Source organism: Ipomoea triloba, chromosome 13, assembly GCF_003576645.1.
Source record: "Ipomoea triloba cultivar NCNSP0323 chromosome 13, ASM357664v1".
Classification (NCBI taxonomy): Eukaryota; Viridiplantae; Streptophyta; class Magnoliopsida; order Solanales; family Convolvulaceae; genus Ipomoea; species Ipomoea triloba.
This window is the reverse complement of record NC_044928.1, coordinates 30,300,680-30,315,049: the sequence shown is the minus strand read 5'-3', so window position 1 is coordinate 30,315,049 and position 14,370 is coordinate 30,300,680. Positions and strand designations below refer to the sequence as shown.

The window sequence follows — 14,370 nt, the reverse complement described above, 5'->3', positions numbered from 1 at the left end:
ATATTCCCTGCTCCCGGGTATACCTCCCTATACGTATTGTATAACTACTCGGTATCTGGCCAGGTCACAGAGAGGAATCGATCTCGACCTAGACCGATCATAAGCCTGGTTTTGCCGACCTAAATGTAATAGTCGAGATAGCTGGAGATTGTAATGGTGCTTCGCTGCTTAGTGACCAATCCTGACCAGTTCTGATCTGGTCATGACAATCATCCCGAGCAAGGCTATATAGATGCTGATGCGTTGTTCTCGAACTTGCCCACTGCATGCACTACACGTGTCAGCCATGCCGAGTGCCCGGTATGTGTCCCCTTTCCTTCCCTATAAACACCACATTTATGATCAGGAGGAGGAAGGACTTTTGGGCATGCATTTTCGCTCACCATATACCTGTTCGGGACCATCTGACCTTAGTTCAGTTACCTCAAGTTTGTTACTTGAACTTATTACAAGGCTAGACTAGAGTCCAAATATGATCCGACCCATATTTTGTAAAATCAGGTATTTACACTATCAACACCCATAACATTATAATTTATGGTATCATAATTAAAATTTTTGTAACTTGCATGTAAATTCATCTAACATAAGCAATTAGAGAACTCATTGTTGGTGTTGCTAGACATAGATTTGTTTTGTCTGACCTTTTTATTTTGTCCCTATCATTTTCTTATATCCCCAAGAAAAGTTATTATTAAACTATTTAAATGCATGTGTTGAAAGGAGTTTCAATATAATGGAGTTAAATAAATAATTAGTAATAGAAGAAATTTAGGGAAACAATACTTTATCTTTTACCTCACACATGGTTGAAACGGAATTGTAGACGGACGACTAAATTAGCTACAAATAGTAACCTAAATTGTCATTTGTCAGCAATATAAAGAGAGAAAATAACTTCATTAAAAGGAAAAAGAAAAATCTTAATCTTTTCCGACACGATGAAACGTGTTGGTTATCCTCGCACTATTATCTCAAACCCAGCACTATGTATTTGTAAAACGAAAATAAATAAATAATGTTTGGAGTTCTAGAAATATGGCCTGTGATTAAATAATAAGGTATCAAATTAGTATTAGTTAATTAATCCAATAATAAAGTTTGTAACTGTGTTAATTGACTTTTTCCTGAACCAAAAAATCCACAATGACTATCTAATGGTATGTACTCGGTAAATCTCATTCTTGTGTAATAGTTTGTAAATCACAATAAAAAAATCCTATCAAATTGGCACCGAGAGAGGGTGTTATCAAGAATCAAACTCGTGACATTTTTGCACGAAAGTTATGTTACATCCACTAGACCACCACTTTGGAATATTGGTGATTGTTTTATTAAATAACTATTTTAATCTAGGCTTGCTGTCTAGTGGGATGAATTGGAAATCCTAATTACAGTTACTGAACGTGTTGGGTGCACCAAATAAATTTGTGGCCTCACAAAAGTTTTCCAATTTTATTGCTCTCTACTACGTGGGTCTATTTGTTGCCAGACTTTGCCAAAGAAACTGTTGCTACAATTTCTCTTTGTTCATTTTTTTTTTTATATTTATTTTCTTCTTACATTCAGTATCCTGTATCGTGATTCGTGACCTGACTAATTCAAATTTGACTCGAATTACATATACAAAGTTTGATTATATTTATGATAAAGTTAGCTTGATTCATATATAACTCTTTAACACGGCGCACCCATATATAATCCTACCTTAGAATTTCCATTTCTTTTTCAAGTTATAACACACACACACACACATAGCTCATTTTCAAGTTATAAGGTAATTGTAGAATTTGTCTCTAAGGATTGGTCATGCTCACCTTTCGTCCCTAAATTATCATTGGTGTTGTAATTTTCGTCGATTTTCGTACTAACTTATTGTCCTTGAGCTATACTAAAATTGAAAATTTCGTCCCAAATGTTTTGTTAGTAAAGGGACGAAAAATGTAACGTCAATGATAACTACTTGAGGAAAAGTAAGTATGACTAACTCTCAGGAACGAATTCTACAATTAATTTATAATTTAGGAACGAAATGTACAATTTTCCTAGATTGTTAAGATGTATAGTTTGGTAAAATGCCAATTGCATATAATAAGAAAACAATTAAGTTAATATTATAAACAAATCTAGTGGGATTTGCCAACAATGGTTTAAAAGGAACATTGATATATTACCTTTTTTCTCCTTGAATATTGCTAGTGTGTGTGACGTTGGTGGCATGCATGCTCCCTTTTAATTTGTTGTGTTACTCCACTACCCCTTCCGTCCAAAAAATATTATCCCCTCTAATTCAACATAGATTTTTGAAATAAGGTAAAATCAACCCTTCAACTTTTACGAAAAAACTACAAATTAGTACTCAAAACCTTATCTATTCACTTTTGAGTTGTCCCGGAAGTAATATATATATAGATTTTGGTTTAGGTGCGGCCGTGCTCTCCCGTGCGGCCGTGCAGTCACACACCACTCAATGTTACGAAATACACCACTCAATATTAAGAAACACACTACAATGAAACACACCACAATGTTAAGAAATACACCACAATGCATATTTGTGTGGTGTGTTTCTTAACATTGAGTGGTGTATTTCGTAACATTGAGTAGTGTGAACCGCACGGTCGCACGGGAGAGCACGGCCGCACCTGAACTTGACCCTATATATATATATATATATATAGAGGCCATTAGGGTGGGTCGCCTTCTTATTAAGATGATATAAATAAAAGAGAGTTAATGTATTAGGACTCTATATTTGTGTTAGATTAGGACTCTTTTCCTATTCTTATGTTTATATCCGGTACAGTTCTTTGTCAATGCAAATTCCAAAATTTCTATTCTCATATGATATCAGTAGATTCAGGTTGAAGTGCCCTCTTTGCTCTTTGCAAAAGCATGGATCATATATATTTGTGCATAAAATTATAGAGGGTAAGTATATCATGCACAAGCATATACTATTTTCTTAGGGTGCAAATGACATTCCGATCCGCTAAAAAAATTAGGCATATTTGTCAAGAGGCTAATTATTATATCGTTTGACTAGTTACTAATAATGATGATCACCTTTAATAGGGCGACCTTCGTCATGAGATTGACTCTTCATCAACATTTTGTTTTTGTTGATTTAGTTGGAGTACTTTTGCTAAATTTAGATTCTTGTAAGTGTTGGTTGAAGGCTTAGAGGGTCAAATATAACATTTGGCCATTGAAACGTGGCATTGACTGCTATGCAACTATGCAAGTATATTAAGACAAATAAAGTTATGCTTTTACTACTCGGTATATCTTTTGGTGGAGTGATAAGCACTTAATCCTCGCAGTAATTGATTTTTTTTCTCCCTTATATGTATATATTAAAAAAAGTTTAATGGATATTTTAATATAAGAGAAAAAATGATCTCTAATTTTGGTGCAAGTCACGTGGCGATAAAAACCTTAACGAAATTAGACAAATTTATTATTAGCGACCAAAATTGCAACAATCTTATAGTAGAGAATGACTGAATGACATATGTATGGATAACCTAAGCTCGTCTATCGATCACCTTATCATCATTTGCCATCTAGAGTCACAATGTGAGTTTCATCGAGAAATTCATAATGCATATTCGTGTAGCAGTTGCAAATTTTCCTATAAATTAAGGAATGACTTTTGATAATGGAAAATCAAAAAATCCAAATTCAAATAATTGACTAAAATCTGGTCTCCTAATAATATGATATATTAAAGAATTATGAAAGTTCTAAATTTCTTAATATATCTAAAGGGGACTTAGGGAACATGAACCGATTCAAACTTAGATCTTTATTTCTACGTGAAATGCATTTATATAGCAAGTACGTAGTTATGAACACTATGGTTATGTCTTCATCTTTAATTGACTGATTTGATTAAATTTTAGTATTGTGAACCCATAGCACTTTATCTTTCGCAACCAATAATAATATTAAACAACGTACGTGCCGTGTTCATATTCTTGTACCAAAACTAACAATCTTAGATTCTTAGACAAACTAAACTCCTAAGGAGAGGATATCTTTAGCTGAAATGAAAACAACTGTACTGTTCTGATCTCACCAAGATGTGTAATCCACTATATATTGGATCATGCAAGTCTGCTACCACATTGTCTAGTGGATATGTTAATGTGCTTTATTTATTTTTGGCATACTGCACTGGTATTTGTATTTTGCGAAATGAGACTACTTCAGTTGAGTTGGGGTAACTCATAACTAAGTTGGTTGGGTAATTGACTTGGTAACTATGAGTTAAAGTTCCAAATTTGACTCCTCATGACCTTGTAGTCTAGTGGCACACGGTCACATCCTATGTGAGAAGGGGTGAGTTCGAGTTTCAGTGGAGGCGATACTACATTGTAACCGTGTGAGTTGCCCTAGTCTGGTTTAACTTATTTTTTGGTGGTCTTTTGCCACCTAGAATTACAAGGCAGACTTCACCTATAGCACACATAGAATTACAAGGCAGACTTCACCTATAGCACACATTCGAGTAGTGATTGCTGATTTTCCCGCAAATCAAAGAATAACTTCCTAAAGAAGATTGATGCATACACATGGATTCGAACTCTCAATCTCATATGTTTTATTTAGGTATTTATTTTGAGAGAAAATGAGGGATAACCCAAAAGAAACCATAACCTATTCTATAATAGAGACTCTCCTCAAGTAAGGAATGCTCAAACAATCATCCGCAAGAAATTGACACTCCAGCTCGCATGGGTAGCTCGGTTGATCACATAGTAAGTGTTCAGTTGAGTTACAAATTTTCTTAGATGCTCTGTCTGGCCAAGCCGTAAGAAGCCCTTGGGTTGGGATTCAACCTTTAGAAGAAAGAAATTGACACTCCAACTCATGAGCTTTATATTTAATTCAACTTGCAAAATATCATGGGTGAGAATAAATTAATGTGTATAACATTTAATTGCTTTTATTTTTTTTTAATGCGTTTATAATTATCTATACATGCAAACAAACCACGTTTTCATTGGATAAATAATCCATTATTAGATTATTATATATAATAACACTTCAATTTCTCCTTTGTCTCACTGATTTTACCATCATATTATAATCAAAGTGTTGAACACCATAATCATATGATAAACTAAAATAAAAACTGCCCATTTTGGGGTTATAACATCGTTAAGGAAACTCCACTTTATCATTATAATTACCTCCAGGCCCACCATTAGCTTTATTGCGCCATCTTCTTTTTTTTTTAGTGCTATTGACTCTGTTATAATGGAGTATGAACTATATAGTCGAATTGATATTTAAGTCATAAATATTAAATTTGAAATCGATCATACTATGATCTTATACATTGTATGAGTACATACGTGCAAGTTGTTGCAATAAAATGAATAATCTTTCATAATGTGATAGTACTAGACAATAATATAATTTTTTTTTAGTACTATAGACTCTGTTAGAATATAATATTGTTGTTCATAACAACTTTCTCAACCTACTTAAGCACAAAGAGTTAATATCGTCCTTCGATCACTAGGGCTTGAACTCATGGGATCCATATGGGAGAGCCACTTTGTGTCACTAGACAATAATATAGTTAATAGTGCTAAAATAAATTAAATATGCAACACATAAAAATCTATCATATTTAGTGGAAGCATCTTTGGCCATAATTGATGAATTATTTTTTAAAAAAATGAAATTATGGATTGTAAATTATAGCTGTATCGTGATGTCATGCAGCATTTTTTGGAGAAATAAAGTAACATGAATGCCTCACTATGTAATTCTTCACCAAAGAAAGTAAAAAAGGCAGAAAAAGTGGAGGTAAATATTTAATTTCATTGGTCAATTTTTATGTGTTACCCAATTTATATATATTATTGCTTTTCTTTGATTTACAGGAAAGCCCATACTCGATATCTGTCTTGTATTGTGACCTTAACAGTGAAGGATTATAATGAGATAATTCAACATAGGTTGTTTATAGTTAATCGACTCAAAAAAAAAAAAAAAAAAAGTCAATAGACAACTATAGTGAAGTTAGCTAGATGGGTTAAGTTGCATAAAAGTTTGTGACGAAGTCTATCAAGTTTGAAATTTCTTTCTCCCAAACACTATATATTGAAAAAATTCAAGATTTCTTATTGTCAAAAACTTAAGATTCTGGAACGAAAATTGTTTTTCCAATCAATTTTTTATCACTTAAAAATTTTATTTTTTTAAAATTTCGTTATTATTATTAACTACCCGTTAAAAGTGATCGATAATACTAACTACTACCAACAAAAATCATCAAAACACTATTGTTGTTCGTACCTTAGAACCATTCATTCGAAATCATTATAGGGTAAGTGTAGCCCTTATCATCCTCCAAAGGGCATTTGTATATATGTACATCAATTCAACTATTAACTTTAATTTGGTAGTCACTTATATTATATTGAGGATCGGAACATAAACAATTAAGTCAGTCCACTGATGATATATAAATCCTCAACTCAGATCACTAGTGTCAATTATAGCATAGACTTATAATTCTCAAGGTTTCCAAATTAAGCATCCTCAAATCACTCCTGTCAATTCTAGCATAGACACATATCGAGACTAATTTTGTTCGTACCGGTAAAACCTCAAGAGTAGCAAAGCAGTCCCTATCTTTGACATCCTATCCTAAAGTAAAAATTGGTGCTACTTGGATAATTTTAGCCAAGTTGGTAAGACTGTTGATTTAGTAACCATATAAGGTTACAAGTTTAACTCCTATCGGGAGCAACCTATTGGTCTTCTTGGTCTGAGTCAATCAGTTATGAGTAACATTGACTAGTTATTATTCAATGCACCCCCTTCTTGGTTTGAGTCGATCAACTATGAGTAACCTATTCAATATAATGCACCTACCCCGACATGATGATGATTGGGATCCAATGCACCTACCCGTTGACCTCATTTACGTGCTAGAGTCTTGTGATCGGGTTTTACCCCCGATGATGATGATTGGGATTTACCCAATGCACCTACCCCGACTGTTTACCTCATTGTGATCCTCATTTACCTGCTAGAGTCACAAGGTGATATTTACCCAATGCACGTATCTCGACATGATGATCGAGTCCCAATGCACCTACCCCGACATTTATGATGATCGAGCTGCTAGAGTCACAAGGTGATATTTACCAAATGCACCTATCCCGACATGATGAACGAGTCCCAATGCACCTACCTCGACATTTATGATGACTGAGTGGAAGAAACATGATTGTCCTACTAAAAGGTCACGAGTTCGATTCTTTCTAACACCCTCTCAGTTGAGCCCATGTGATGCACTTATCATGTTACATCGTATAGTATCCGGTCCATTCATCTCCTACAACATACATAGTATTGTTTCTTCCACTACTACTCTACTAGTAATAATGTACTGTGCCATTGTCCCCATGAGCTCAGGAAACACCAAATATGGTCATCTATCCATCAGATTTTCCTAGTTGTCTTCCCATAATTCTTGTGTACAATTATGTTCCATGCATGTAACTGATCTCTGGATGGATAACAGTTCCCATGGAAATCTCAAGAAATAATTCGATAAAATTAAGAATTTAATTAATTAGAAAAATAGAACTCTTTATGCTTGAATGCATATGTAGTGGGTGTAATATCTAATGCATATATATCCATATGTGACTAGCATTTTGAGGATAAATATATACAATATAGTAATACTCCGATCCGTATGTAAAATGCATATATATATATATGACCATAAAAAATGTTATAAATTTAATTGAACAAAATACATAATTTGTCAAGATCAAACTAACACTTACCACTACACCAAAAGTTATAGTTATAGTAGCGAAGTATGCACCATGCATGTTTTGATCTGCCAACTCGTGACCTGCTTTAATACCAATTGTCAGCACTTACCACTATGTCAAAATCTATAGATAGTAACAAATGCACAACTTTATTTTATTATACTTATCTAATAGTAAGTATCATGTTTCGATGGAAGGATGCTGGATTCGACCCTCCAAGCCTCCACACCTAACACAATTCAGTAACTATAACCTTATTATGGTATAAATAAATATATTTTTCCATGGTAGCTAGTCGCCCCTCAATTTGATTGAACCTAGCTAGCTATCACATTTTATAAGATTTTTATTTTCATAAATGCTTTGATTCATGAAAAAACCTGCAAACAATTATTTAAAAGTGCACTCTAAGTGAAGCTCACTTTGTGACCTTAGCCATCAACAAAGGACCATAAGAAAGTAAACCAATTTAGGTTGCTCATAGTTAACTGGTTCAAATCAAGAAAATTAATAGACAACTCCCACAGTCAATCCAACTTTATTTTTATAAACCCATTATCACTATATGTTAGCAAGTCTACATTTCCCACATAAAGTTGGTGACATCAACATATATTGTTTTTAGTCCTTTTTTTTTTTTTTTTTTGAAGATGTTTTTAGTCCATATTTAAGACTTTTACACCTCTCCTAGAAATGTTTAATTAATAATTTTTTTTTAAAGGAATATAATAGAGAAAGGGTGGAGAAGAAAAGAGAAGCTATAGATTGCTCAATTATGAGTGGGGAACATTGAAATTTTGCATTAGTTTTGGGAAAGATAATGAGACAGAAAACCAGCATTAAAGGCACTAAGGATGTAAGAATGAAGTATGAATTTATAGTGGAGGCTTTATGAAGAAGGTCTTTTGAAAGGGACTCTAACTACCACCAAAACCAAACAAGGAATTAATACAAATAGTGGGTGCAGCCCATCACCTATTTACACCTCTACAATTATTGCTTTTGATTTGGTGGGTGGGTCTGTTAACCCAACTACTAGTTCTTCTCAATACCTAACAACCCATCCTCAGCAATCTCATTAATATTTCTTAAATCTTTTTTTGGACGAGAGAAACCTGCAGCCCGTAAATTACACCGAAGAGGTAAGTTGCATTACAAAAAGATCTGTATCGATAAAAATCAAACTCACAACTATTTACGTACAAGAGTTATGTTCTACACCCACTCAGCCACCTCTTCTAGGGCAGCTAGCCAAGAGCGTTATTGAACTAGAGGTGTGTCATGGAGCCATTCTAGCTAGGTTTCAGCTGCTACCCGAAGGTTCACTCTGAATAAAGTCTACCCTAAATTAGTCTAGGTTGTCTATCGTTGATCGGTTCAAACCAAGAAGGCCAATAGGCAGCTTCCACGAAAAGTTGAAATTGAAACCTTATGGTTACCAAACTTATTGCATGACGAACTTGGCTGAAGTTACCCCTATTTCAGTTGGAACCCATTTCATATGGTGTAGTATATTAATAACATTAATAAAGATTGAACTTAGATTTTTTTAGTAGAATTTTGAATCATACCATTATATTGAGTCGATTCTCGTAAACTGAACTTGGGCTAAATTTTATTTGAAGTATATATACAAATTAAACTAAAGTGAGTCACATACACTTGCCTTCTTTGCCCAATGATTGAGAGTGTTTATGGGATTAATGAATCATTAGATACCATAAACAATCCAATAATGAATCACTCCCCAATAAAACCCCTTTGTATAGTGTGTGTGTGTAATGTGTGTATCATTCACAATCATGATTAATACTTAAAAATAAATAAGCAACAGGATAGCATGTGAGCACTAATGTTGATGATGTCACACTGTAAATTCCCCAATATTCCTTTTATTTTTGAGCGAGGAAGAAACCCTACTTTTACTATTCGAGAGTATGTATTGGACAAATCTTACCATTACTATCTCAATATTCCTTTTTTGTCAACATAGCAAATCATGTTGTGAGTTAGAAGGTCAACAATTTGCAATTCTAGTAAATGTATCTCGCAAAATGAGACTGATCCAATTGAACAATAAACTTAAATTCAAAAGATCAAAGAGAGTGGCATAAATAGCTTTAGGCTAACATTATCCCGACAATTTCACCCATTTTCAAGTCTAGGTGGAATTTTAAGATAATGTTAGCCTTAGAAGATATTATTAGTTTCATCCCGTGAGACGTGGATACTAGTACATTTAGACGTCATTTTTTGTGATGAGGAAAAAATTTGCATCCAATATCCGAAAGTGTGCACTAGGTAAATCTCAGCTTGTAATCTTAGCTAACAAATGATTTCATAGTTAACCGACTCAAAGCATGCATGAAAGCGAATAAGCTGCTCCTCTTGAAAGTCGAACTACTTGTAACCTTATAGTTACCAAATTAGCAGTCCGATTAATTTAGTTAGAGTTGTACCATTTAAACATCATTTTTGTATTCATCATTTGGGTTAGCCCGTGAGGCTTGGGCTCAATATTTGGGCAATGTATATGGGCCTAGTTTGAGTTGCGACATCCTATGTTCCAATGACTACTTTATAATTTTGATGATTTAGGAACAAGTCAGTCAGCACAGATCTTATTAGATTCTTAATTAGTTCAGATGTCTTTAACAATTACAAGCCCATTTAAACACATCCTCTTGCCCAAGAATTGAGATCTGAGAGGGCATTTTGCATAGGTTTCATCAAGATTATGGTTAATGGTATCTGCAACACGACATTTGCGTGGTTAATAAAGAATGTTAAACCATAAAAACATGACCTCAAAATTGTGTTTTGTGAATAAAGTAACCATTTGAAGATTCCCGTAAATTAAATTCAAATTAAATCTCTGAAACTAACCATGTATTTGTTACTTAATTTAATCATTCAGTCGATTTTAAAGCCGAATGCATAGACAATATTCGATATTCAAACTTCTCCTGTTATGTTTTTTTTTCATTGGTCATAGTAATAAACTAGAAAATTCTAACTTTTTTAAAACCAAAACCGTAAAAGCCTTAACTTTTCAAACTAAAATAATTCAGCTTCTAGTTAAATGTTTCCAACCAAGACATCTGCCGAATTTCTAGGTAAATCAAGTTATAACAAGTCTGAATTCCCAACACTATATTTGTTCCGAATATTTTATTTATCTTTTTAAGGTCATCTCGATCAAACTCGTGACATATATTGATTTATTTCTCCAATAATTTATAAATTATTGCATAAATTATGATTACGCATTACACAAATTCAAATAATAAATGTCAATTTTCTTGTCATAAAAAAATTATTCTTCAATTGGAAAAGAGATTCATCCTAAGGGATAAACTTCCACTAAACACTTCCACCACGTCACGTAAAAGGAAAAGGAAAATGGAAAAATGGATTTTAGCGCAGCAATGGTAGTTATGAGTCAACACAACGGCTTTCGACGAAGTCTGAAGAAATAAAATTAATGAAAGACAAACAACTTAGTTGGTCTGATTAATCGTGCACTCTTATCTTTTAAAAAAAATTTAAAAATCAAAAAATTCAAACCTTCTCATATAGAAAAATTAATTATGTGATTATGTCAGCAATTTACCCCTTAATTGGATCAATTTGTCTTCTATAATTAGAACATGTTCAAGACACCTCGTGATTAGACAAAAAAATTAATAAAAGACCAATCGAAAGTTGTTGTCACCCACCCGAATTCTTAAAATGGTGGCAATGGAGGTCGTACCATGTACAGTACTAGGAAAATTCGTTTAATAACAGAACAGGTAAACCACATGCAACACGGTCAACGCCCAGCAGACTAAACTAAGAAACGAGATTTGCCTTCATAATCTCCGGAGGAGAAGAGAAGAAGAGAAACAAATTAAAGGTTAAATCTTGAGATTCTTGACCCAAAAGAAAACAAAAAATGTCTGATTTAGTGAAAGCAGGTTTGGGCAAGTATCTCCTGCAACTCTACTTACATCCTCTTCGGACCAAGGTCTTTTCTTTTTCTCTGTTTTGGCAGATAAATCTGGGCAATTTGTAATGTTTTGATCCTTTTTACTGTTTTTGTGCTTAGGCAATCACTGCTGGAGTTCTGGTTGGGTGTAGTGATGTGGTTGCCCAGAAGATTTCTGGGGTCAAAAGGCTTCAACTGAAAAGATTGCTTCTTTTAGCTGTATTCATCTTCTTCTTCTTGTTTTTGAGGTTGTTTTCCTGGTTTGATGCAGTGAATTTTGGGTGGATTTACTGATATGGGTTCTTTGATCTTTGTTTGTTTGGATTGCAGTTGTATGGGTTTGTATACTCAGGGCCCTTTGGGCATTTTCTGCATAAGTTGATGGATTCTTTGTTCCAAGGGAAGCAGGGTAGCAAAACTGTTGCTAAAAAGGTTAAAAACCCAAATCAAAATCCTTTTTTTGGGCCACTAAGAAACCCCACAATCACTATCCGAGAATATGTACCGAGTAAACTCAACCTTGTGATTTTAGTTGGCAAAAGATCACAAGGAGATAAATCAGCATAGATTGCTAACCTGTTCAGACCAGAGTCGAACTTGGAACCTTGCGGTTACCAAGCCAATAGGCCTGCCTTATGGCCCCAGCTAGCAAAGCTCCAGGAAGTCAACCAGCTTAGGTTGTGCATAGTTAAATGACTCAAATCAGAGTCGAACTTGAAACCTTGTGGTACCAAGCCAACAGCTTGGTTTATGGGCTATCTTTCAAGTATTCCACTAACTTCGCCTTGTTACCCTAGCTGTCAAAAGACCAAATAAATCAACTTAGGTTGCACATAGCTAACCAGCTCAAACCAAGAAGGCCAATAGACCGCTCCCACTAATAGTCAAACTTGGAACTTTGTGATTACTAAGCCAACGACCCAACTAACTTGGCTGAGTTTTCCCCATAAATCAAAATCCTTTTTTTTTCCTGTAATAAAATTACTTTTATCAGTTTTTCTGTGTTTTCCTGTTCTGCAGGTCTTGCTGGAACAGCTGACTGCATCTCCTTGGAACAACATGCTTTTCATGGTGTACTATGGCTTAGTGGTTGAAGGTATGTAACTATGTAAGCCTGCACTGATCAGCAAAGCATTATATGTTAAATCTTGTTAGGCTTATAGGGGTATATATGTTGAATCGAGGTTCTTCTGAATTAGTCTTATCCCGTTAGATGCAAAAAGGAACTCTTGTTTGATGTTATCTACCTGATTTTTCGATGGGATCAGAGTACAAATCAAGAACTCTCTTCATTCCTGCAATGTTATCTGATTAACAGATTTTTAAAAAGGGGAAATTTTGCTCAGATTGTGACTTCCTTGTGCCAAATTTCAATGCAAAAGAGTTCAAGAATAGGAGGAATGAAATACTGTTCTTGATTGTATTTTCTACTGAAACAGACGTGATCTCGTGTTGCAGGAAGGCCATGGAGTCTCGTGAAAAGTAAGGTCCTAAAGGACTATCCCTCGGTGCAATTGACTGCTTGGAAGGTATAAGAGTACACGCGACACTCTCTAATTTTTTTGCCATAAAATTGTGATATTATTAACGAGGATACTGTACTTGTTATAATGCGCAGTTCTGGCCTATAGTCGGGTGGATCAACTACCAGTACTTGCCCCTGCAGTTGCGCGTTTTGTTCCACAACATTGTCGCCTCGTGCTGGTGAGTGTTTTTCGCGACGAATGCAGATGTGAATTTGCTGCAACTGATGTTGTGTCTGTTGTGTGATGTTTTTAGGGCAATCTTTCTGAACTTGAAGGCAAGATCTGTTGCAATCAAGAAGGAATAAAGTGGATGAAGAATTGAAGAGTAGTGTTGTTATGCCCTTTTTTCTTGTTTGCTCTCTTCTTCTTGTCCCATGATTCAGCTTGCAGATTGTAAAATTACAATAAATCCAATCCCTGTCTTGGCAAGGATTAGTTGCAGTTTTTATGAAAAAATAAAAATAAAACTCTTCTGGTACAATAAATATACAAGACCGACAGGATTGTGAAAGAATAAATTATAACGTCTCGACGGCTTGTTAGGTGAGTAAACTAGTACTTAGTACTCATAAGAAACTCACCATGTTAGATATAACTCTCACATTGCGATTATCATTGCCTACATAAGCCGAATATTATCACTACTTTGTGTCTTTCTTTCTAGGTTTTCCCTCTTGACTGATCGGGAGAAAAAAAGAAGTCGAAAGTGAAATACTACAACAAAGGAAACAATTAAAAGATTAGAACTTAACTCCAAAATTAACAAAGACACGAAACTCTTAAGTGAGTTTTAAGCACCCTTAAACGGTTATGCTCGAATCACACATCAACCACCACTTTTAAATCTAACTCAACCATAATATTAGAAAGACCGTACCACTATCCTTAAACAAATGAATATACACTAATAACAATTACTAAACCTCTTTACAAAAACAAAAAAAAAAAAAAAAAAAAACAATTACTAAACCCATATGTTATCAATAATAATACACTATTACACTCTTAAACATTACCTCCGGTAAGAAATAGGAATCCACTCCTTATTTCATATCAATAG

The 14,370-nt window shown here is 34.3% G+C and overlaps 1 protein-coding gene across 1 annotated transcript; it reads left to right on the top strand.

Moving 5' to 3' along the window:
• The first annotated feature begins 11,547 nt into the window (after positions 1–11,547).
• Positions 11,548–13,795, top strand: LOC116001647 (peroxisomal membrane protein PMP22). The gene is made up of 7 exons (XM_031241543.1): positions 11,548–11,823; positions 11,905–12,003; positions 12,115–12,216; positions 12,805–12,880; positions 13,243–13,313; positions 13,403–13,488; positions 13,564–13,795. Exons 1-7 carry the CDS (start codon positions 11,752–11,754, stop codon positions 13,613–13,615), a joined length of 558 nt encoding a protein of 185 aa, XP_031097403.1. The 5' UTR covers positions 11,548–11,751; the 3' UTR covers positions 13,616–13,795.
• The last annotated feature ends 575 nt before the right edge of the window (positions 13,796–14,370 follow it).

Coding starts and splice junctions, on each gene's coding strand:
- LOC116001647 (XM_031241543.1), top strand. CDS start 11,752: ATGTCTGATTTAGTGAAAGCAGGTTTGGGCAAGTATCTCCTGCAACTC. Junction 11,824..11,904: donor TACATCCTCTTCGGACCAAG/GTCTTTTCTTTT, acceptor TTTTGTGCTTAG/GCAATCACTGCTGGAGTTCT. Junction 12,217..12,804: donor GCAAAACTGTTGCTAAAAAG/GTTAAAAACCCA, acceptor CCTGTTCTGCAG/GTCTTGCTGGAACAGCTGAC.